The sequence below is a fragment of the Carettochelys insculpta genome, chromosome 24 (assembly GCF_033958435.1).
Source record: "Carettochelys insculpta isolate YL-2023 chromosome 24, ASM3395843v1, whole genome shotgun sequence".
NCBI lineage: Eukaryota > Metazoa > Chordata > Testudines > Carettochelyidae > Carettochelys > Carettochelys insculpta.
Window position 1 is genome coordinate 10222704 of NC_134160.1, and position 24480 is coordinate 10247183.

The 24480-nt window shown below is 46.0% G+C and overlaps 2 protein-coding genes across 2 annotated transcripts; one reads left to right on the forward strand and one right to left on the reverse strand.

Annotated features, from left to right (window-relative positions):
• Positions 1-3150: 3150 nt before the first annotated feature.
• Positions 3151-5437, reverse strand: NR0B2 (nuclear receptor subfamily 0 group B member 2). The gene is made up of 2 exons (XM_074976539.1): positions 4894-5437; positions 3151-3431 (listed from the first exon to the last, which is right to left on the reverse strand). The coding sequence occupies exons 1-2, from the start codon at positions 5435-5437 to the stop codon at positions 3151-3153; spliced, it is 825 nt and encodes a 274-aa protein (XP_074832640.1).
• Positions 5438-10169: 4732 nt separating this feature from the next.
• On the forward strand, positions 10170-23296 carry NUDC (nuclear distribution C, dynein complex regulator). The gene is made up of 9 exons (XM_074976507.1): positions 10170-10314; positions 12102-12179; positions 15861-16064; positions 16647-16733; positions 17110-17223; positions 17700-17894; positions 18905-18988; positions 19824-19942; positions 21912-23296. Exons 1-9 carry the CDS (start codon positions 10222-10224, stop codon positions 21961-21963), a joined length of 1026 nt encoding a protein of 341 aa, XP_074832608.1. The 5' UTR covers positions 10170-10221; the 3' UTR covers positions 21964-23296.
• The last annotated feature ends 1184 nt before the right edge of the window (positions 23297-24480 follow it).

A 24480-nucleotide genomic window follows, 5' to 3' on the forward strand; every position in this document is an offset into this window, starting at 1 on the left:
TCAGTTCCTAGTTATACATGGCCACGCCACTGAGCCACCAGCACAACTAGCACCAATTTGCCTAGTTAATGGGCAGTCTCAGCAGAGAGGCCAAAGACCGAATGGAAATTGAGCCTCAACTTTCTTTTCACTGCTAGTGCCTGGGGGTTAAATTTCAGTGTATGTCTATGTTGCAACATACACCTTTTTCTAGATCTACCCACATGTATGTTATACCAACTAAGGCCTGACTAATATCCACTTACATGCAACTTTTCCACATCAGGCACATCCAGTACACAGAACATACTGGTCATGTCTAAACTATATAGTCACTACCACAGAACAGCTTGGACTTTGGAGCTGTGTGTCTGTCCCACTACAGTACAGATGTTTCCTGCATAGAAGGAAAGGGTATTTCAGTCAATGTAGTCAAGAAGCTTTCTCTCAACCTACCCACGCCAACGCCAGGAGTTAGGTCTACCTACCTATATAGCTTAGGACACAACATTTTTCACATTATGTGCAGTGTAGCACAGTTCACTTAAGGAACATGTCAGCCCGTAGGATTATTTTCTATGGAATGTTTTAAGAACATTGGCCACACTTTTTTACACATTACTCTGCAGTGAAATAGTAAAATCACACACACTACAGAAAGCAGTCAAGTAGCACTTTAAAGACTAGCAAAATAATTTATTAGGTGAGCTTTCATGGGACAGACCGTTCTGTCGCATGAAAGCTCACCTAATAAATTATTTTGCTAGTCTTCAAAGTGCTACTTGACTGCTTTTTGTTTTGATAGTATATAGACTAGCATGTCTCCCTCTCTGTTACTACACTACAGAAGTGATTTGGCTTTGTGAGTTCACTATAGACCAGAGCTAGGGAATCTACAGTGTTACATCTGCACCACTGTAGCATTTCAAGTATAGACACCCTAAGTGCCAGGGAATTTAGTTTACACATCGCTTCTGAATTTGGCCCAGTGCCTTCAGGATGGGATTGAAGTACAGTTGGTGAAGGGAAGCATTGTTGGGGAACATTGTGTGATATAGTGGGGGATACGTGTGTGGCTCACAGAGGGCGTGGGGCTCCTGCTGAGGGTAACCAAGGTGACCGGGCCACACCTCTGCACTGCAGACAAAGGGAGAGGTGGAGCCTGAGGGGTTTGAATTGGAACTGGGAGTTGGAAAGCTGTTAGTCTGGGCTGGGAGAGAGAGAGAGACAAAGGAGGGGGCAAGTCCCTGGCACTGGGGGGGCCCCTTGGGGCCGCCTCTCCCCAACATGAATTGGACTGGCTGTCTCTGCCTGCTGTACTGACTCTTCTGTATGATGCTGTGTCCTGTCAGCTAATAAACCTGCTGTTCTCCTGCTGAGTGAGAGTCACTCCTGCCTGTGGATGGTGTGCAGAGCTTGGGGGACCCCTGAACCCCATCACACATTGCAATTCTGCTGTCTGTAACTTTCCTGTTCAGCCTACCCAGCTATTAATCGGATTCCTTCCCCCAGTAATGTTTATATGCAACATTAATTTTGTTTTGCAGTTTAAGATAACAAATACTGTCAAGAGAGGATGCATTGTCATGGGGATTTTCTGGAGATGCTGCCTCATCTCATTTGAATCATCCTTGGGTTATCTACCTGTGCAGGCTTTTCTAAGTTTCAGTAAAATGGAACAAGCAGCACCATAAGACCCTTTCCAAAGGAGAACCAACATCTTCCGAAACGTAAAAGATTTTATTTAAAAAAATAATTTACTTCATTTTATATACAAATCACAGACTAACATCTGCTCACAAAATACTGATGTCTGAACTCTGTGCAAAGGTGGGTTTGTTTTTGTACATCAGCACCTACAATGGGGGCCAGAACCAACCAACAAGTAGTCTGTGAAGCTGATGTGCAGCTGCAGAATGGTCTGTGCAACCACTAAAACAGATCCTCCCTTTCAGCTTGTAGCACCCAGATAATATCACTCACTGTTACACAAATGAACTTAAGCGCGCCCAGACCTACCTGTTCTCAGTATCACTAAAAATACCTTTATAACATTTAACTAAAATGGAACTCTTAGCCACTTGGCCTAATGTATTAACTAAGGGGCATTAGATTGTGCCACCCTAACATTAATTGTACAAACATTAAGTGGTACGTTACTCAGACGTAATCCCATTTTCTTTCCACAGGCAGGAAGCCAGAGTTGCAAAAATGGGGGTCTCTGTGAACTCCTTTAGGTTTCATATTATCTGGCCCTGGCAGTATTTGAAATAGGGATACATATTTTATAGCTACTTTGCTAAGACTTCAAGGCACTTAGTTAACCAGTCACACAACACACACATAGCTACTATGTAAGAACGCAATTCCACAGCAGTTGATAGCACTCACACGAGTGATTTCATTCAAGTCAAGCACTGCTCCGCTTGATTACAGAATTAGGCCCTTATATACGGCTCAACTGTGAGGGAAATACCTGCCTCACTGAAATCAATGATAGAATTCCCATAGACTTCTGTGGGGCTGAGATTTGACCCTGAATCACAGAACGTGGTGCTTGAAATACTCTAATCCAATGTGTCACGTACGACAGGACTATTAGAGGTGCTGAGCACCCGCTGGGCATGATAGGCAGAGTGAGTGCAGACCCCATCTTTAAGCCAGGTTATGTGTGTGCCGGAGGCTTTCTGTGGCAATAAAATTGGAAGGTTCTATTCCATACAAAACCCCGGCTTCAATCCCCTTCATTCTCAAATAAGTCCTTCTCTGACCTGCATACTTCCTAGGGAAAACGTCAGCTCCAAGGATTATTTTCTATGCAATGTTTTAAGGACATTGACCACACTTTGTTACACGTTACTATGCAGCAAAATAGTAAAATCACACACACTTTGGAAATGATTTGGCTTTATGAGTTCACTATGTACAGGGGCTGATGTTTGCTGTAAACAAATACGAAATAAGAGCTACATTCTTGAATGTGTTGTGCCTTATCTGAGATTTTCAACTGTTGCCTCAGCCCATGTGAAATATACACACAAATCCAGGTGTCTGAAAATTCCACAGTATCTTTCCCAATAAATCCCCACACAAAGATTAACATTACTGTTCCTTGCACCTCAGCTCAATGCTCAGGAGGCGCATGTGAGGGTAGCCACTGAATCTGATCTCTCAGGAGGCTGTGTGTGATGAAAGAGTCAGCCGCTGGCCGGTTATTTCATACAGCATTTCTGCTATCACCTCAATAATGTCTGCACTGCCAATGATCGGTCGAAAGAAAAGGTCTGTGATAAGTGCAGGAGGAATGGCTCTCAAGGTGGAGGCAATCAGCAAGATGCGGGCAAAGCGGCCCTGGTCCTCAGGGTGGAGCGGCACTAGGACTTCTTGGAGCGCTCTCTGTGCTTCCCGTTGGAGGCTCTCAATGTACAAAGAGGCCCTGAGACCTGGGACATCTACAGGGAAACAAAGAGGAAATACACATGAAAGTTAGCCTCTGCTTCCTGAGCTAAGCCCCAATCCCAGGTTCTCACCCTGAAGAAGAATGTGCTAGACTAGCTCTTTGCAGAAGGTATGCTAGGCACTATTGTTTCCATTTGACAGTCAAATGGGATTTATTTCTCCTGGCTGCACACTGGCACAGGCAGCGAAATAAACATGCCGCCTTACACTTCCATGGCACCAAGGGATCCTAACATGATTCACTATCTATCTATCTATATATGCAGCACCCCTGAAGTGCAGCTACTTCTGGGGAGGAGAGCAACACCAAGGGAAGAGAAATATTGATCAGTGAAGTCAGGGCAAACCCCAGCTCTAGCAAAACATGCCTTGAGAGTCTCTTCTCCCTGAAGGATATGCTAGACCTCAATTTTAAAGTCTTATTTAAGATATTCTCTTCCCTCTTCATCCACAGTGAACCACATAGGACTTTAGTAACAGAGAGAAAGCCATGCTAGTCTAAAGCAGTAAAGTTGCACTTTAAAGACTAACAAAAAAATTTCTGAGGTGAGCTTTCGTGGGACAGACCCACTGTTCTGGTCTGGCTATGGTCTGAAGAAGTGGGTCTGTCCCACGAAAGCTCACCTCAGAAATTATTTTGTTAGTCTTTAAAGTGCTACTTGACTGCTTTTTTGTTTACATAGGACTTTATCTGCCTCCGAAAGATGAAGAACTGCATCAGCCCAGTTAGTATTTGAGAAACTGCAAACCTAATAACAAGCAGTCCTGTGGCACCTTAGAGACTAACAAATTTATTAGTGTTCCCTCTAATTGTTGATGGAACAATTTTTATGGGCACCAAGGCATGTACAGATGTGAACCACCAATAGAAACACGTCCTGCTGGCTGTGGGTTCTCTGCTAATCAGCTGAATCTCTCCTGAGCAACTACCCAAGCACTCAGCTTACAGGGAAGAGTGGTCAGAGCTTTCCTGGGCAAAACCCACTTGCCCAGATGAAAAATGGAGAGGAAGTGGGTTTTACCTAGGAAAGCTCATGACCTAATAAATGTGTTGGTCTTTAAGGTGCCCCAGGACTGCTTGTTATTTGTGAAGCTACAGACTAAGATGGCTACTCCTCTGAGACTGCAAACCTAATGAACCATCCTATCAGCACAGTTGACTCTGATGTCTAGGAATTAAAGCAGGTGACCAAGTCACTTACAGCCTGAAGTCAAGAAGTCAGTGGGGAGCTGGAGATGCTTAGGACCTGAAAATTAGCCCCTAAAATTCTCTGTGCCTCCGTTTACCTGTCTGCAAAAATAGGGATACTCCTTCCAGCTTGGAAAGTGATCTGAGCTCCATAGATAGAGAGATAGCTAAATAGATAGATAGATAGACATTCATTGCTAGATGCTATCATATGCCATGCCTTCTCTCCCTGCTGACAGAAAGGTGTGTGAGGGTAAGGTACTCACCGGGGTTAAAGAGAATGGCCCCTTTCAGATAGGCATACTCCTTAGGGCTCAGGTCCAGGCTCCAGAACGTGTTCAGGCAGCACTGCAGTCGCCGGACCCCAGCTAGGGTGGGCTGTGTCCTCTCTGGCTCCTCTCTCTTACTCTGGCCGTCAAGGAGGATCCTCTTGAGCATGCTAGGGGCTGGAGTTTCCATCACCTCAAATGTCACCATCTCCTGAACCAGCCCAAGAATGAAGAGGGGAGCCCAGCAGCTGTCCAGAAGCAGCAGCTGATCTCCCCAAGGCAGCAGCTGGAAGGAGGGCAGGTTCTTCATGAAGCTGACCGTTTTCACAAGGACATCAGAGGCTGCCTGGCAGGTGACCTGGGGTGTCTGGAGGCAGACGGTGCGACGCTTCTGGCACAGGCAGCGCTGCTGGGATGGACTGTGGCTGCCCCAGCTGTGGTTCAGGTTCTGGCTCAGAAGGGTATAGAGGATGGCATTTCGGTTCTCCTCGCTGTGGCACTGGCATCTTTCACAGTCCAGGTCCATGCTGCACGTAGTCATTACCGAGCCTGGCAAGCGGATCCTGTCAGGTCCCAAGGAGAATGAGCCTCTTGTGCACCTGGTGGGGTGGATCTGTGCACACGACTTGTCCCTTGCAAATGCTGCTGTACCAGTCAAAGCTCTCTGACTGCAGCCTGCCTCTCCCAGGTCAGTAGCCCCTATCCTACCCTTGGCTGTTATTCCCAGCTCCCTTTATAAACCTCTGCAATGAGTGAAACACCCCCTTAGCAGCCTTGACCTCTCTTTAACTGAGCAGCATTCATTGAAAAACAACTCGACCCTGAATTGATTGGCCAGGGAAGCAGAGCCTCCACGTGGTGCTGATAAAAGTTTTCTCAATGAAAGTGCCAGTGGAGGCCAGGAGGATGGGAGGGGATGGCAGATTGAGTGGTCTTCTTATCTGGATTACCCAAACAGTATAAATAAAGTCATTAACCCAGCCCGTACCATGGCACCAAGGCCCCAGGTGTGTAATCAGGCAATGCTATATGACAGGTGTCATTGCCAAAGAGTCCACACACACACACACACACACAGAGCCCTTGTCTGGAGCAAGAGACCAGTAGCAAAACAGCCTGTAAACTCTGGCCTTGGAAAGAGCAACCTGGAAGTCATTTTCTCAGCAGGCTGTTTGTTTAACCTTGTTGACAAGGGGCTGCCGTTGCTGCAGATAAAGAAAAGAAACCTAATGAACCTAGTGCTCAGGTGGAGGCTGGGGCCTCAGGTAGCTTGTGTTCCAGGGAAGGAGGACATACGAGGGAATATAAAGGTCTTTTTTACTTTTTGTCTTGATTTCCTGGAAGATGTCATCAATTTTATAGACAAGAATTGAGTGAGACCCAAGTCAAAGACGTCATACATGAATACCAGTCCTGGAACCTTTCCCTGCAACAAAGCCCGCTGCCAGCTTTGTCCACATATCTTCTCTGGAAATACCATCACTGGACCTAACCAGGTTACTCACAGAATCACGGGCACTATCTCATGCTCCTCTACTAACATCATATATGCCATCATGTGCCAACAATGCCCAGATGCTTTGTATATTGGACAGACAAAGGGTTAATGGACACAAAACAGACATCAAAACACTCCAGATCCACAAACCAGTTAGTCAACATTTTAATGGAATGGGGCATTCTATTAATGACCTAAAGGTTTGTGTGTTACTGATGAAGTGAGTCTGTGCTCACGAAAGCTCATGCTCAAAACTTTTCTGTTAGTCTATAAGGTGCCACAGGACCCTTCGTTGCTGTTACTGAAAAAGAATTTTCGCACCGTTCTTCAAAGGGAAGCAGCCGAGCTGGCTTTTATATTCAAATTCGGCACATTAACACATGGTTTAAACCGGGACAGGAACCTTCTGAGTCACTATAGGGGCTTGTCTGCATACTTGGCTTAATCTAATTCTTGACCCCCTCCCCCGACACCTCCACTCTCTGATTTGCTCACCTTGATTATCTTTTTCTGATTTGTCCTCCTTGCTTACTGTTTTTGGTTCTCTGTGCCTTAAATATTGAGTCTGTTCTGGTCTGGCTATGGTCTGAAGAAGTGGGTCTGTCCCACGAAAGCTCACCTAATAAACTATTTTGCTAGTCTTTAAAGTGCTACTTGACTGCTTTTTGTTTTGATAGTGTATAGACTAGCACGGCTTCCTCTCTGTTACTACTCATACATGGATGCATATGTCTTCACATTTCAAGGAGTGCCAGGACTCAAAGGAATTTCTAGGGAAGGAAGAAGTCACTTAGTTGAAACTCCTAATCCAGTCACAATCCTGGAGTCCAATTCTAAAAAGAGGAAGGAAGAGCCAGGTGTCTAGAAGACAAGTTCCTTGCCTTTATGAGTGGGAGGCAAGCAGCTGGGAAAGGCAAGTGGAAATATATGTTTAGAAGGGAGCAGAAGATATCAACTTACCCAGTGCCCTTTGGAGATCACCAAACTATGAAAAGTATTAGGAAAATAATGGCTGTGGGACCGCTTCTCCCACTAGTTAACAATGTAATTTTTCATAATATAAATAGGCTCATTTAAATAGGTTAAATATTTCCACCACACCAAAATTTATAGAATCATAGAATTCTAGGGTTGAAAGGGACCTCAGGAGGTCATCTAGTCCAGGCCCTTGCCTAAAGCAAGATCAACCCCAACTAAATCATCCCAGCTGGGACCATGTCACACTGGGATTTAAAAGTAGTAAAGTAGTAAGTAGTAAAGGGCTGATTTGCTCTCTTACTGCTTTATGCATGAAATTAGAATAAAATAAGATAGCACTTCTGTCCCCAGATGTCTTGCTACATGATCAGTGCCAGACTCCACATATCTCATTGTGGAATTAAAGGAAGCCTGGATTACATCTGAGTTATTATGATTAGACCAGACAGAAATGAAGAGAAAGCCACTTGATTAGATGCATATCGTTGGAGAAAGGGCTGCAAAACTGCATAATAAGATGTGTGACCGGAATTGGCATTTAGCAATGGAAAGGAAAGCCGACTGCTCTTTGAGGAGCCCTGCTTCTCATAAACTCCGTAACTCTCTACCTCTAGCAGCAGGATCGAAGGGGAAGGTATTATGCTGTCTGGAGGGGTTCACTTTCAAGAGTCCCAACCTCAGGCCAAACTGTCAAAAAGTAGACAAGTACCTTGAATGAGCTGTATCTTCTGTAATTCAATTTCACCAACTCAGGAACAATTGTGAATACCTGAAGCACTATAACAGTCTTCCCATGGAGTAACAGACAGTCTCCTTGGGTACTCCTGTCTATCCTATTACCCAGGCAAGCTGGACTGAGTATAGTTGGTAGCCATACACCAAAGATCACAAAAGATTCAGATTGTGTCTGGTGCCAAGAGATGAGTCACTGAGCCCAGCTCAATTTGTACTTTAGATCTCATGACAAAGATAAGGCTTGCAGCCAGAGGCAGCTGGTGCAGGGATTACTGGGGGGGTGGGGTTGGGGCGACGGGGGAGACAACCACATGCCACTGCCCCACCCTCTCCCTTGCTCCTCCCATACCTCACCACTTGCTGACCCATGCCCCACCCTTGTTCTGCCCTCACCCACCCTTCTGGCATATGTGAGGTAATTTCCCTCCTCCCCTGGAGCAGTGCATTTTAGGGGTAGGAGGAGCTAGGAAGCTTGCGCTGCTCTTATGTTGCGCTGCTTTGGGGTAGGCCCCCTCAATTCATTGGAAGCAGTGCAGCGTGGCGCTGACAGTGAGCGCCGGTGGGGAGAGCGTGGTGAGACTCAGGGATGTGTATAGCTCTATTTCAAAACCGATGGTTAGACCAGTATGCAAACATCTCCTCAATATAGCCTCTTCGTACCACTAATGACGGAAAGCACAGATATCTTTCTGAACCAAAGCAGACTGAAAATAGGGGACTAAGAACAGATACTGGATAATGTTTTCTCTCCTTCCTATTGCACTCAGAACAAGATGACTTTATCTGCATCTCTTCCCCCCACCCCACTGTTCTACATAGATCTAAAAATAGCCCATATTTTTCTCTTCCTATTCTGGCACACAAGAAGAGTGGAAATTGATAAATGCACACATTAGTTAAAAAGACTGACAATGTTTAATCACAAAATTGTGTAGGGTCCTCAGCAACAAACAGATCACCCCATAAACGGCGAGACGTTGATCCATATGAAGCATGACACTGGATGGTGGTGAAGAGAATGAGTATCTTTCTAAACCTCAGTCACAATGTTGGTCAGGGAAGGTGGCAGCATGGCAAGGGTTGGGAGACATTTCCTCTTGTGACGATAGGGACATCTTCCTTTATTTACAGTACCCTAGTTGACTACTGATAGGTGAATGCAGCAGTGGTTGCCGCTCCTGGTAGATGACTTAAGGTACAGACAGCTGTCTTCAGCATCTGGATGCTCTTGATTCCAGGATGACTGACCCTTTGAAGGCTATTGAGAAACCCTGGCTGAAACATCCACTCACAGCCTTTGAAACCCGGACATGGAGGCTGCCTGGCAGGCAAGGTTGTGAAAAGGAAATGGGCTCCTTTGGTCACAGCCTGAGGAATGGCAGCAAATGGGGCACTCTTCTCTTGGCAGATTGGATCCCCCACTTCAGTTCCCATGACCCTCCCCCCCGCCCCCGGGACATGGACTCCCATGATGACCTTTCCATTTACTCACTCAGGCACATGACCCCACCCTGCCCTCTGACCTCATCACAGGCCTGGTGCACCATGGCTCTTCCTTTGACCCCAATGCAGGAGCCACCCCCTCCCCAAAACCTCAGGGCTCGCACCCCGAACCTGCAAACCCTTAATCGCAACAGGAGGCTGTGTGAGGGTTACTAGATTTGACCTTCAGAAAAGAGGACACCCCTGAGAGTATGTGCATCTGTATCAGTCACTGCCTCCCCACTCGCCTCCTATTAATGCACTAGTTATGCTATAACCCATTAATAGTGACACACTCCCAGTCTGGGGTCTCCTCCCACATGGTAACCTTAGCCATGCCCTGTGACCCCTGACCTTTGACCCCGCTCCCTTAGGGGCCACGCGCTTGTCGCCGACGTTTCTGGAAGGCCCGGACGTTGTCAGTAACCATAGAAACCAACGCCAAGCGCGGAATCTGAGCCGGGGCTTCCACCGCCCTCCCGTTGATTGGTCGCTGTGACAGCCAATCCACGAGCGGGGAGGAGGAAGTTCTGCGCGAGGATTGGCCGGCGGGGCTGGCTTCCGGTTCCGGTGTGGAGGGGGTTGAGGCAGTGGGAGCAGCGGCGGCAGCGGCGACGACTTAGGTTATAACGATGGGGCCGAGCTCGGATGCGGCGGAGCAGGAGGAGCGTTTTGATGGGATGTTGTTGGCCATGGCTCAGCAGCACCAGGGCGGCGTGCGGGAGGTAACGCCCTCGTGGACCCGACCCGACCCGACCCGACCCGACCCGAGTCGTCTCGTTTCTTCCCTTCCCTTCCCTTCCCTTCCCTTCCCTTCCCTTCCCTTCCCTTCCACGCCCCGCCGAGACCCTTCCTCTGTGCCTGGACCCGATGTGGGCAAGGGAGAGGTTGCAGTCCCCGGCGGTCTGGGGCGAGGTCTCGGAGGTGGCTCTGGAATAAAGCTGTGACCACCCCCCACCCCCAGTTGGGGGGTACGTGCTCTGGTGGCTGCATTAGACCACGTGCTTTCTCCCTCGTCCGTGAATCTGGCGTGCCTCTTATTTTCCCTCCCGTACCCCTGCATGGCTGCCTTGGCAGGGAACGTGCATTACTTTACATTTATCAACATTAAGTTTCACTTGCCATTTTGTTGCTCAATGACTTAGTTTTGTGAGAGATTTTGAAGTGCTTTGTTACCTGCTTTTTTTTTTCTTAAATATTTTGGGTAGTTTGGTATCATCTGCAAATTATGCTATCTCACACCTTTCTCTAGATCACTTCTGAACATGTTGAATTGCATTGGTCCCAGTACAGACCCTTTGAGGACACCAAGGATCTGGATCATTTGCAAAATGCTGTCTTTCAGTTCTGCTGTATTAGATCAGCTACTTGTCTGTGCTTCTCTTGTGTCCTAGTGAAAACTAATATTAAAGTAGACCAAATGAGTCTAATATCACAATTCCATTTATCTTTTCATTAGGCATTAAGAATGTGGCTTAGTTGATTTCCTAAAGTGAGAATACTTGCTAAAATAGTGTTCTCGTTCACCGGACTGAACAATTCTTTAAATAAAATGTGATACTATGGTACTAAGATTAGGAACAGGTGATAAGGAAATTGTAACAACCGTTTTTCAAGACCTATAGATGTCACTTGCAGTTGTGCAGCAGCCTGACTTTAGTAAATGAGCTTGGTAGATGTTAAGTCCCTAGTTTGCATAGATGGCCATTGTGAATTTTCTTGCTTAAAGTCCAGGATACTGAGTCACATGTTTTACCTCTTACAAGTATAGCTTCAGTTTATAATTCTTCATGCTTAAGTGTATTATAGTGTGTCTTGGGAAAACGAACAAAACAGACACAGTTTAGAGGTGTGGAATGATTTAGTCTCATAAAGCCATGCTAGAACTAGAAGGAACTTTGAGTGGTCATCAAGTCCAGTCCTCTGTGCTCATAGCATAACCAAGCACCATCTGCATCCTTGATAGATGACTTGGTACATGCGAGGAAACTCCTGGGGTTTTTGTATGACCAAAAGACCTAAGCTTATGAGAGATGTATGTTAAACAAAACTAATCCTCATACAGCAGATAGTTCTAAGGTTGTAATTCTAGAAGATCCCTCAGTAGCTAGAGTCATCATGGTGTTTCCAAGGGAAAGGGCATTAAAATGGAATTGCAGTCCTTGTATAATCTCATGAGAATCTCTTGAAGGACTCCAGAATGCACAGCTTTGCACAACAGGTTAATTATTGTTTATCTGCAAAATAGGTACAGGAGTTTGATTTCAAGTTTTAACAGATCTTCGGGTGGACTTAGCTTGGGATTGCAGTACAGAACATCAGAAAACTCTCCTTACTGAGGTGAGGAGTACTGATAGGAGCTAGCATATCTTGTTGATCAGGTGTCAGTTTGGTGTCCTGTCGGGTCAAGGGTAAAGCCTTCCCTCTCCCGCCCCCAGCCCCTTGGCTTTCTTGGATAAGTTGAAATCTGTGTTTCAGGTCTGCTGAAATGATGCTGTTTTTTGTCTTTCAGCTCGTGAACACGTTCTTCAGTTTCCTCAGACGTAAAACTGATTTCTTCATAGGTGGAGAAGAGGGAGTAGCTGAGAAGGTAACTCCCCCCACATCTTCTTGATTTGATTTCATACATACCTAGGGCAAGTTACGCTCTGTCTGGGAACACTTAGTCTGCCACAGAAATGAGTTAGCCGTATTGTTCAGTTTCTGCATGCCTCCACATGCTCGCTTATTGCTATCTGATTTTTTTTTAAACTGACCAGTTGGCCTGGGTCTATGGGCCTGACTTTCCTTAGCATGTTTCAGCAGCATCGTAGAAACAGTAATAATAAACTGCCCCAATCTACAACTGAGCATGTTTGCTTCTCTGAGTGACACCACTGGTAAAAGGATTTTTTTTGGCCATGTTGTGGCCAAAGGCTTGTTTGGAAAGCATACCTGCCAGACGTACTGATTTGACTGACAGACACCACAAGGTTGATAACCCCAGGTTACCTTGTTTGTTCACTTCAGAAAAAGCACAAAGTCCATCTCATTGCATATGTAATTGCCACTTTGTCTCTGAGCTGCCCACACTGTTGTGGGAGAACTGGACCTTCAGGTTCCAGCAACCTGACATTCCCAATCCTGCTGCGGAATACTGCATTTCATATTTAATTTCACCACAGAGCTAAGCAGTCAAATATGAAGTATCCAGAACTCTGAGTGTGAGCTACATAGCAGCAGGACCGAACTTCTGTGGTGTGGAGAACATCTTCATAGCAACATCTTAGTAGCATCTCATAATGCTCATTTCCATGTAGACCGCTTCCCCATCTATTGGCTGTTGGATAATTTCTATGGCAACAACAGGAATTCTTGTATGGAAGAAAATCAATACTGGGAAATTATTAAATATATTTGCAGGTGCTTTAAGGCAGTTTAGCAAATGGAGGTGAGGAACAGTCAGCAGAATGTGACCAAAAAATCCTTTGCAAGCAACTGTAAAGTACTCTATGAATCATTGCTGGTCTGCAGGCCAGTGTTTGGGAACCACTGCCATATGGCTTTGTCAATGCTGCATAATTTATACATGCTGCCCTCTTTATTGGGTAGAGTTGAGAACGAAAAGCTGGGACTTCTGCCTTCTGTACTGTACATTTGGAACTTACAAAGCAGGTCAAATCACTTAGCCATGCCTTAGTTTCTCCATTTATAAGATGAAGTTAAGACTTCATTCTCTGTTAAAGGGCTTTGTGATCATCTGAAAGACACTGCATGCAAAACATGATTTCCTCTGCCTTTCACAACATAGTACCCCTGCCCCAAAAAAAGTCTGAAGAAGCCATTCTGCTGTCATTCTCCCTTTATCCCTTGTAACACTTAAATTTCTTTTGGGACTGAAATGTCTTTTATGATCTCGGCACCAAAGTGAAGCTTTGGTGGCAGAGTTGGGGAATTATGCTGATGCTGAGCAGGGCAGCACTGAAAATACACTCAAATACACGCTTCTCCATCCCCACTTTTTTTAAGAATCTTTTCATGCATGATTAATTTGTAGTGTTTTTTTTTTAAATTCATGCTATGGATTTATTTCTCAGTAATATCAAGTCTTTGACGCGGTAGTCAACTATACTACCCGCAGGTACACATTTTGTGCTTCTGGTCATGGCTGTTTGAATGCTGAAGCAACTGTAAGGGTCTTCCAACAGGAAGGATGCTTGAAACAGAGTCAGTTCCACAGTCAGATGTTTCCATAACACTCTGCCAGGTGCTACCAGGTGTGTGTCAATGCCCTGATCTCAGTCCCTGACTCTTCTGAGATGTGGGTGAGGTGGTTGGTGTACAGAAATAGTTTGCTTCTCCCACCTGCATTTGGGAAAGAATGTGGAGCCTCTGTCAAACAGCTCCTTTGGGACTGTAAATTGTAATTTGACTACTGTAGAGGAAGGGAGAGTGCAATGTTGAATCCTCTTTTGTGGCTGTAGAGAGATTCTTGAGAGAGCCTTTTTTCATAGGGCAGCTCCCTATTGAGTAGAATACCCCCCTCCCCCAGCTCCCTTTCACAACAGCTGTGACCTGCCAGGTACTCCCAGCCTCTGTTGGCCCTTAATCCACATGTTTAGGTAATGCTGTCTGTGGCAGAAAGCTTCATTTGACATAATTGGTGTATACTAGTGTGGTAATTCCCCAAAAATCTTATAGTAAAACCATTCTGCCATTTCCACAATGGACAGAGTGGGTGGCCCCTGCCCATTCCCCTCCTCAGGGATCGCTCTGCTGTATCATCCACTCAAATTAATAGCAGCATTCTGGCCTTTTCAAGGCTTGAACTCACAACCCTGAGTTCACTAGGCCTATGCTCAAACCACTGAGCTATTTTTCAATTATTGGTAGTCAGTTTTATAATTAGCTGAGGTCCAGATTCTGTGGGCTACTTGGGCCACTTCACCTTGATAAGTGCCAATCACATCCTTGGAACTTGCTCTGGTTAAACTCATACCCTTAGATAAAAGATTTCTCTTCCTCCCAACCCCTATCTGTGATCAGGGTTCCCTCTAATATTTTTCCATCCATGAGCAAACTAAATTTTATTGTTTGTGCCAAGACATGTGGATGTGCACCACCAATAGAAACATGCTGCCCACTATGGATGCTCATCTATTCAGCTGGGCAGCACCTGAATCTCTCCTGGATGGCTACCCAAGTGCTCATCTTACAGGGAACACTGCCTATGACTCTAATGGGGGTGGGGGGTTGTTGTGCCCACCTGCCCTGCAGCACATTCTCTCTAGCTGTTCTCTTTCCAGTCTGAAGCGTGTTGTCTATAGCAAAACTGTGTGTTTCGCTACGTGCTGCCATGCACAGTACCTTTGGTGTTATCAACTCTGGCTTCCTGCCTGTTTAATCAACTTTCCCTCCACTTACATCAGATTCAACATTCTGCCTTTCTGGAGCGCACCTGAGTCACTGCAAGAGGATAGGCATGAGACCTCTTTGGGCAGGGTGACTTGTTTCCACACAACATACTTAGGTTTTCAACTCTCTCCTAAAAACTATAGCTTGAAGGTAAAAATTAATGCTCCTAGGGTTCAAGGATTCATTGTTGTTTCTTTTTACTGTGCCATTCTGCCAACAATGCCGTCTGTTTAGCTGTATGAATGCAAGTTCTTCACCTTACCATTTAAATTGGATAATTACCCATCTAGTATATGGGCATGCTTCAGCTGGGAGAGCCTTCAGAAAGCATCCGGATCCAGTTATAACACATTATTCTCCCATTCTGTTTTACAATGGGGTGGAACTCAGTGCCTTGACAAACATTAGTTATTGGAGCGTTTTGTGCTCTGTGTTAGGACAGTATTAATTCACATTTTATAGATTAGTAAGGCCACAGAGACTGTGAATAGTTGAAGGCGAGACCACAAATCTGTGACGCAGCAGGGTATAGAACCTAATCTGCACTGCACTTTCACCTGTACAGTGTAGTTGTTTAAAAACTCTGCCAGATTGAAGGGTAGGATTTTACACTGCAAAGTATGGGGCAGTGGAGAATCAGACTCGGAGTCCTTTTCTTCTGTGGGCAGGGACTTGAAGCTTTCCAAGTTATCTTGTCAGACCCCTTCTCGGATAGTAGGATGACAAGTGGGAAATATCTCTAGGTCAGTGCTGCTGAGGAACATCACCTATCTCGTCTGTGCTGTGCAGGAGAGTTCAGTCTCCCTTCAGTGGCTGCCATTTGGATTCAAGAGTGTGGTGAATTCTTAAAACTCCTCCTTATTGGACTCCTTTACAGTTGATCACAGAGACATTCAACCACCACAACAAGTTGGCTCAGAAAGAGCGGAAGGAGAAGAAGGCCCGACAAGAGGCAGAGCGGCGTGAAAAGGCAGAGCGAGCTGCCAAACTTGCTAAAGAAAAGAAGCAGGAAGATAATGAGCCAAGGATCAAGGAGCTTACAGAGGAAGAGGCAGAAAGGTTGCAACAGGAAATTGACCAGGTAAGAGCTCAGCATAGTGAGCATGCATGTACATCACTTGCCTTTTAAAGGGAGACAGGAGCTAGAGCTGTTGGCTTGTGTGCAACCCAATCAGTAGTGACTGGCATAATTCAGTTAGAAGTTTTGTGCTTGTACAAATATCCAGAATACCAGACTGGAGCAGCTGTTGCAGTTCCAAGTTAATCTGAGCTTGCCCAATCTTTCTTCCCATTGATTCTTTTTCAGGTTACTTTGGCCCAGTGCCCTCAGCAAGTGCTTTTAGTGCAACAGAGGGCTCTGGCATGGTCTTAGAGTGACTCTCTGTGCACTTACACTGGGGAAAGTAGCAGAGAGAGGCCAAGGCCATGCCAATCTGCCACTTGGATAGTGGGGCTTTCCTGTTACATGGTGCAGTAGGGCTGGAAATCCCCCCTTCCCCAAGTTTCCTGTAGTTCTGAGTCAGGCACAGCCCTGCAGCTTTACCTAAAGAAGGAAATGGGGCCCCCTAGTGCTGTATCAGTATGGCTCTCTTGTCAGAGTTCCATAGATATCAGATAATCAGTTAGGGGGATGTGCTTTTTGTTTTTTTTTTCTTTTTACTAGAAAAAAGAGCAAAAACAAGATGAGCCCAAAGATGCCGCAGTGAAACCCTCTGAGAAGCAAATGGATTCTCCAGAGTCTAGCAAACAGGTGATGTGTTCCAGGAGACTTCCTTAGTTCTGGGGAGTGGGATTGGAACAGCAATGAGATGGTCTCAGCATGTGGGGGAGTTTACCATTTGAAAGGGGGTGGAGTGTTCTGAGTGTGTGCAGTGGAGATCTATGTGCTTCTGTGCTCTGTACTCCTGCCCATTTGGAGAATGCAATCTCAGTCATTCCCTCTTTTAAGTCTGATGCTTTTAAAAGGAAATCTTTGCCTTCTAATTCTGGACTGGATCTACGTGGAGTGCCTTGTCCATTAAATTTTTGAGATTTTTTCCAGTAAATTGTGTTTAAAGAGCCATTCTTACTAGTGTGTACATGGAGACTTGAAGATGTCTTTACTGATGTTTCGCTTGTCTGTTTAGGAGACAGATGATGAGGAAGAAGATGAGAAAGATAAAGGAAAACTTAAACCAAACTCTGGGAATGGGGCTGATCTTCCAAACTATAGGTGGACACAGACCCTTTCTGAACTGGATGTAAGTGTTGCCTTGGATTAGAGATGTGAGGAATTCGAGCCTTGAAACTTGAGGGCAGGTACTGCTATGAACTGTGGAGCTGTTGATGAGTAACAAGATCAACTAGTTTGATGATGTGTGCTGTATTTATAGTTGTCTAAGAAGATAAAGATAAGTGTTTGGCTGCAGCACACCTATGTGGAGAGAGAACTTGGCAGTTAACACTTTGAGACCCTTTTGTCAACCTGCCTCAATCTCTACCTTGTTGAAGCAGACAGCCGTTGTACTTTGCTCATCTTGTGCACCACCAGTGTGGCATCATCTTGCACAATGTCTACATTAGCTCCCACAGAATCCATATATTTAATGCTTAAAGAGCATCTCTTGCACCAGCCTATGCCTTCTAGGTCAGCTGGACTCAGGTTAGAAAGTCTTAGAGCAGTAACACAGAGGGAAATGAGATATCTGTCTGATTGTCCTCACTCTCTCCTGTCCAGCTGGCCACTCCATTCAAGGTGAACTTCCGGCTGAAGGGTAAGGATGTGGTGGTGGACATTCAGAGGCGGCACCTGAAAGTGGGGCTGAAAGGTCATCCTCTGGTGATTGATGGAGACCTGTACAATGAAGTGAAAGTGGAAGAGAGCTCCTGGCTGATTGAGGATGGTAAAATAGTCACTGTACACCTGGAGAAGGTAAGAACATAAATACTAGTGGTTCATCTAGCACTGTATCTTGACATCTCAATCTGGGAAAGTTCTTCAGAGTTTGATTCCATGTAAAATGACGGGACAATGGGTTCTCCACCTCCCGAAGGAGGAGGTCACTGCACTTTCTACACTGGGATTAGGTCAGTTTGATCACATTGCATAGGGTTGTGAATTTCTTACACCCTCACGTGATGTAGTGATGCTGACTAACCTTCTAGTGTAGATAAAGCCTCACCTGAGGCTGTGTGTGTAACTGTCCACAGGTGGACTCAAAGCTGGGACCTCTGGAGTTTAGTGCAAGAGCCTCTACGGTTTGAGATAAAAGCCAACAGGCTCTCAGCTAAAGCTGTGGAAGACATTCATTCTTCTCTCTAAGTGGTCTAGGTGCCATTATGTGGGATACCCAGTAGGTGTGTGGGTTTGATATACTGCTAAACTTCCAGATATCCCTGTACTGAGGACCAGAGTCTAACCAGATTTTCAGCCTTATCTTGTAACTGATCCATGTGCCTGGACTGGTCATTCAATCTGAGTTGCTTTTCTTTTAAAGTTGGGTACATTATCGGAGTGAAGTTCAGGTCTGTCTTTCACCTGTGGTACATGAACGTCTGGGCACAGCTTGTGTGCTGGCAGGTTTCAGTGAGGCAGTATTCCTTTTACGACATCGCAGTTGCAGTTAATTTTAATAGTAGGCACATGGGTTTGCCCATCCTGGACACCGTCTCCTTACAAACTGTTGTTAGCAGTGGCAATTCCTGCCATTTGATGTTAGACTGAAGTGGTTGAAAATGGGAAAGCCACCTTGTATCAAGCTTTATGCATCTTCTGATGGCTCTTGTCAGTTAAAAGGGCTGCATGAGCTGGGTTTGATTGCAGCCGCTCTTTCTTTGTAACAAAAAATCCTTCCCTTCTCCCTTCCTATATCCCATATGAGCATTTTCAGAGAACCTGCTGTTTTCTGAAGTGTTCTTTACTCCCTCGTCTTCTCTTTTCAGATCAATAAGATGGAATGGTGGAGCAAACTTGTCCTGACAGACCCAGAAATTAACACCAAGAAAATTAACCCAGAGAACTCAAAGGTAACATCCCTTGGCCATAGTGAGCAGGGGCTGTGCCCTGTGATGAACTCATGATCAAGTTTTCTTAAACCTTTTGGTCTCTAACACACATTCACTCTGCAAGAAAAGGAAACTGAGCCAAAATTCAAAGGAGATGAAGACGCAGGAGAAATGTTAACCTATGAACCTGTGAGAAATGTGGCAGGCAACTTGTTATAGTACCTCATGACAGACCTGGTCTGAGTTAAGTGGGGACTGTAGAATTTCTTGTGTCCTGGGAAACCAAGTCGTAAACTTGTCACTACCCACGTTGACAATGTTGCATTAATCTGAGAAGAAACTTCTTTTTTAAGAAAGGAGAAGCCCTTTCCCTCATTTAATGAACCATTAATTCAATATTACTCCAGAAAATTTTTTTTCCCTATGGCACCTAATGAGTTTTCACTTGGCGGGGTTTAGGGAGGAGACACATGCTGCTTTATGATAGTTTTTGTATCAGAACATGACTGTGTAATTGAATATTTGTGAGAGACTTTGAGTGTATTCCTTGGCTAGTGAAAATGGATGACATAACTAGAAAGAGGTGATCCAGCAAGGTAAATAATTCAAAAGCATGCGATTGTGTTGGCTACATCAGAGCTACCCGACTGTGCAGTCTGAAATGAGCAAAACCATCTTGCAGTGAGTGCAGTTGGGTTTACAAGTCAGTTGCTACATAAGCAGGTCAGTAGTTTGCATGCTGTGGTGCACTGAAAGTTTACTCCATCTTCGTTCACTGCAAATATTGGTTCTCAATCTCTGTAGACCATGGGACCTGTGCTTTGTTCCAGCCTATAACCATCCTCTTTGGTTTTAGTTGTCAGACCTGGACAGTGAAACTCGCAGCATGGTGGAGAAAATGATGTACGATCAACGCCAGAAATCTATGGGGCTCCCCACATCTGATGAGCAGAAGAAGCAGGATATACTGAAAAAGTGCGTAGAGAGAATTCATCCGGGGTACCTCCTTGCCCACCGCCCTTGAGCAATTTTGTGTCTCAGTTATATGTCGTGGAGTAATAGGGGTAGGAAGGATGACTGACAGCATGAGACAGGGTTGGCTTGGAGAACTCAGTTAAGTGTTTTTAGCCATTGACACTCATGGTTGGCTAGGAAAAGACATTGGGATGAAACTTACTGACTCATGCTGTGCTGTTCTAGGGTTACCTTCAATGGCAGGGAGTAAGGCACAGCAGGTGCTGTTTGAGCTGGAGGTCTTATATCTGTGGAGCCACTGAGATAATGTAAAAGCTCATTAATCTCTGTTAATCTTTGTAGCCCAGATAATCTTTCCTCCCCCACACATCCTACAGTAGACAGCTGTCTCTAAGTCAACAGCACATTTATGTTTTTATAGCCCTGTTTGGCGTAACTGCACCTTGGAGCTCCTGTGAGTAACTTTCCTGCCAAGGCCATGTGCGGTCAGTGCCCACATCTGCTTGGGATGGGAGAAGGGGTAATTGTGGGTCGTGCAGCTTCCCCTTGTAAATGCAGCAGAACTGCCTCTACTCTGGGGCAAAAGGAAGATTAGTTTATCAAGACAGTTTCTCCTGCTGAAGTCTCCCTATCGTTGGATTTTCTCCATAGATGTGGACTTTACTGGGAGCATTGTCTGATGTAGTTTTTTGATCTGCGCTATAGGGGCTTGCTCAAACAAATGGCCCATCAGTTTATGTACTGTGTTCTTCTGGCAAGATAAGACTTTTTCCAAAACCTACATCAGGCCCTAAACTGAGACCATCTCCCCTCATCCTTCAGGAGGAATGTGGTTTGGCCCTTGCTTTCCTGACCAGTGTAGACAAGATCTCTTATACATGAGCTCACTTGTTGAGTGTTCTTTATAGGCTTAGTAATGGGTTAGCCATGTTAGGCTACATCCACAAAAACAAGGAGAAGTCCTATGGCATCTTATGCTCCAATAAATCTGTTCATCTGTAAGCTTTCATGGGCAAAGATGTGTGTCTTTTCCCACAAAAGTGTATGCAGATTCTCCTCTCTGCCAACTTCTTCAATAAATGTGTTAGTCTATAAGGTGCTACAGGATTTCTCCTTGTCTTTACAGGCTTAATTCTTTGGTAGAGAATGGGTATGCAGTTTAGACTGTTCAGCTCGTAGGGGGCTTTCTCAACATCTGGCTAGATTCTTGCTCTCTGCCAACTTCCAGGGCCATGCAGAAATGGGACTGTTCTCTGCTGCGGTTTTATATAAACCTCTGCCTAGCCACTAGTTTCATTGTGCAAAACTACATTGGTGGGTTGCTTCCATTACAATGTTGTTCATGTTGCATGATGCATTGTTTCCAAGTCTGTTTGCACTGGCAGATGGGGCATAAATCTTATCAAGGCTGGCAGAAGAACAGTATGAGTGGGCTGGGTTTGACCCAGCCTTACTGGAGCTGGGTTTCTGTGACCTCCTTCTCTTGCTATCATTCTCATTACCACAGCAGTGGAGACACCTCTGAAATCCCTAGACATATGTATGATTAAGTTGAGATCAGAATCCCCTAACATCCATTATCAACATTATAGCTGCTACGTGTCTGGCTTGAAGGGTGTGTCCAATTAATAACCATTGCTCATTTACATCTGTTGGCCTTGATGACTGGGTAATGTTACTGATATTACTAACAGGAGCAGGAAGTGATGGTTAACGTAAGACCTGCAGGCTAGCGGAAGGGGAGGGCAGCAGCCACAATGGTAGCAAGTGAACATGACAGAGAGGGCACTGCTGTTCTCTTCCTCTGTGGAAAAGGATGACTGACTGGGTCTCTACGTTACGGGGGCTGGTGCGTGGGTGGATTGAATGTCAAGCTCTTTACAGTATGTTCAATGTACTACTGCAGGGTAGCACTATGTAGCATGCAGCCTGCATAGCTCGTTCACTAGTACACCTCTCTTTCTTACAGGTTCATGGAGCAGCATCCAGAAATGGACTTTTCAAAGGCTAAATTCAACTGACCCCCTTGGTCTCCCTCCTGACAAGCCATGGAATTGGGCAGGATGTTAATGGGTCAGGGGGAGGGAAGGCTCACTTTGGGCAAGTAAACACTCCTATTATCCCCAAGTGGGCTTGCCCTGGAAGCAGCTTCATGACTGGCATCCCCTTCATTGCAGTCAGTCCAGCACAATACAAAGCCCCCATACCAGTTTACAGCAGCACCTGTCAGAGGTGTAATCAGCTGGCTCATATTTGTGGAGACAGCAGGCTTGCTTGGCAGAGAGGTGGGGATGCAGCCAAAAAAGGCCATTCAAGTCAGGCTAAAGCAACGTTTGAACATCTCTTAGAACTGTCACTTGCCTCTTGGAACCCACTAACTCCCATCCTTGGTTCAGAACCAGCCTATTTGGGACAGGAATGGAAGCCATGCCACTGTCCTTCAAGCACCTGCTTTGAAAGTGGGGAAAATTCCCTCCCTCCTCGCACCTGTAATTGCTCCAAAGCACTTGCACAGCTCTTACAGGACACAGCACTAGGCAAAGCCCTGCCCTCTCCCCACTGTTTATCGGGCAATTTGAGGCTGGCTGAGCTGTAGAATTAGGAGTGTTGGTCCTACCTTCACTTATACAGTGCTGTTCATTCTGGGCAAATCCTGTAACTCTTCCAGCATGGCTGCCCTGCTCTGCCCTAGAAACATGTTTGTAGAGCTCCTTGCTTTCATCTGCTTGCCTGGGGCTCCCCATTAAGGTTGGACTTCACCCTTGGTCTTGTGAGCAGAGGCTAATGAGCCAATTAAACATCATTTTATCTACAACAGAAGGATTTTACTCCTCCCAACCACACTGGTACAAATCCATTTCAGTTATCAGAGGATGTTGTTCCACTAGGCATCAGGCTGCTGCTCATAACAGTGTGGAAGGGGCTTTGTGGCCTACTGCAGGGGTGGCTGATTTGCCCACCACATGGAGTTGGCTTACTGCTGCTGTTGGATGTGGTGAAAACGGGACAAGTGATCCCAACAGAGTTCAGGGGGAAGGCTTGCTATGGGTGTGCCAAAATCTGGCTCACAGGAGGGGCAGCACCTAGGCCCTCCTGTGGCTGCAAAGGGTGGAGGTGGAGGCTAGGCAGGAGAGAACCATCTGGGCAGTGACAGCACTTGCTGGAGGTTTGATCTCTCCCCCTCCCCTGTTCCAAGTTAGTGCTTTCCAAGAGGCCTTCCTGCTTCCTGGTGGTTGGCTGGCCAATATCCCCTGCATCCTTTCCTCTCCAGGGTGCTGCTGACTTGAGTCATTTGTTTCCTGCATGTTCATATAATTGTTAAAGCAGCACGTGTAAAATAAAGGAAGAAGGGTGTCTGGCCTGTGAGTGTGGTTAGTGGGGGCAGTAGCTTAGATGGTGGAAATAGAGCACTAAAGGCAGGACCAAAGAGAGGGTTTAGGCCAGAAACTCTCAAACTGCCTGGACCACTTTAGCGTCCTGTCTGAGGTGTCCTAGAATGAAAAATGAAAGAAATAATGAGGTAGGTTTATGGGAGGGAAAGGCTGGTGCAGTGGGACCTCTTAACACTCAGTTTGGCTAAGGGTGGGCAGCTACCTCTAGCTTGCCCCTAGCTGAAGCACATAGCTGGGGGTGACAGCCTGCTCCTGTGTTAGTCTGTGGGGCCAGAGGCGCTGCTCTTTGGCCCATACTCAGCCTGTAGGAGTTCTTGTGCCTATTCAGAGGTAGCTGCCCTCTGCCAGATCAGTGCTGGGCTTGTGAGAAAGGTTTGGTACATAATGTGGCAGGGAGGCCTTTTTTCACCATGCACAGTGCTGTCCAGGAACTAGACTTTCAGAGAGCCAAGTCCTGAGCCCAGGTGGGGTTGTGGAGTGAGAGCAGATCTCCCAGCTGCTGCCTCTGAGACTTTCCCCCTGCATTTAGACTGAGTGGAAAAGTTGCCTTTTGGTATCAATGGAGGGGTTACTCAGAGTGACAGAAGGGGCAGAGGGGGTAAAGTCCACTCTCCCCCTGGGCCTGTGCTGTTTGTTTTCAGACTAGCAGTGGGACACAGCAGATTATTTGTACTCGGACCTGCCAAGGCCAGGCTGTTCTGCCTCAGGCTCTGAACATTTTGGCCCCTGACATCAGTGCTGTCTGTCCCTGTTGCAGTGGCTCTGTACCTGAGAACATGGAGCTAGGGTTCAGCTGCTGCCCTAAAACTGCCACTCTTTCTACTTAGTGTGCTCCCCTACCCCGTGCTTAAACCCTGCCAGACTGGCTATGCTTAGCGCCACAACTGATTGTCCCTTTCTACCCTCTCTGAAGTTGTGCTGCCATAGAGAAAAAGTATTTCAGGGTCTTCCATTAAAACTGGGCCAGCCACTGGCATGAGCTGTAGGCACGTTATTTCTCTCTCCTGTGCAGGCTGAGTCGCTACATTGTTTCCAAAATGTATGGTTTATATAGGCTAACTCGCCTGCCCAGTTCTGTTCCTCAGCCCTGCTGGAATACAGCAGGCAAAGGAGTGAGGTCAGTATCTCCGCAGCTCTTCAGACTGC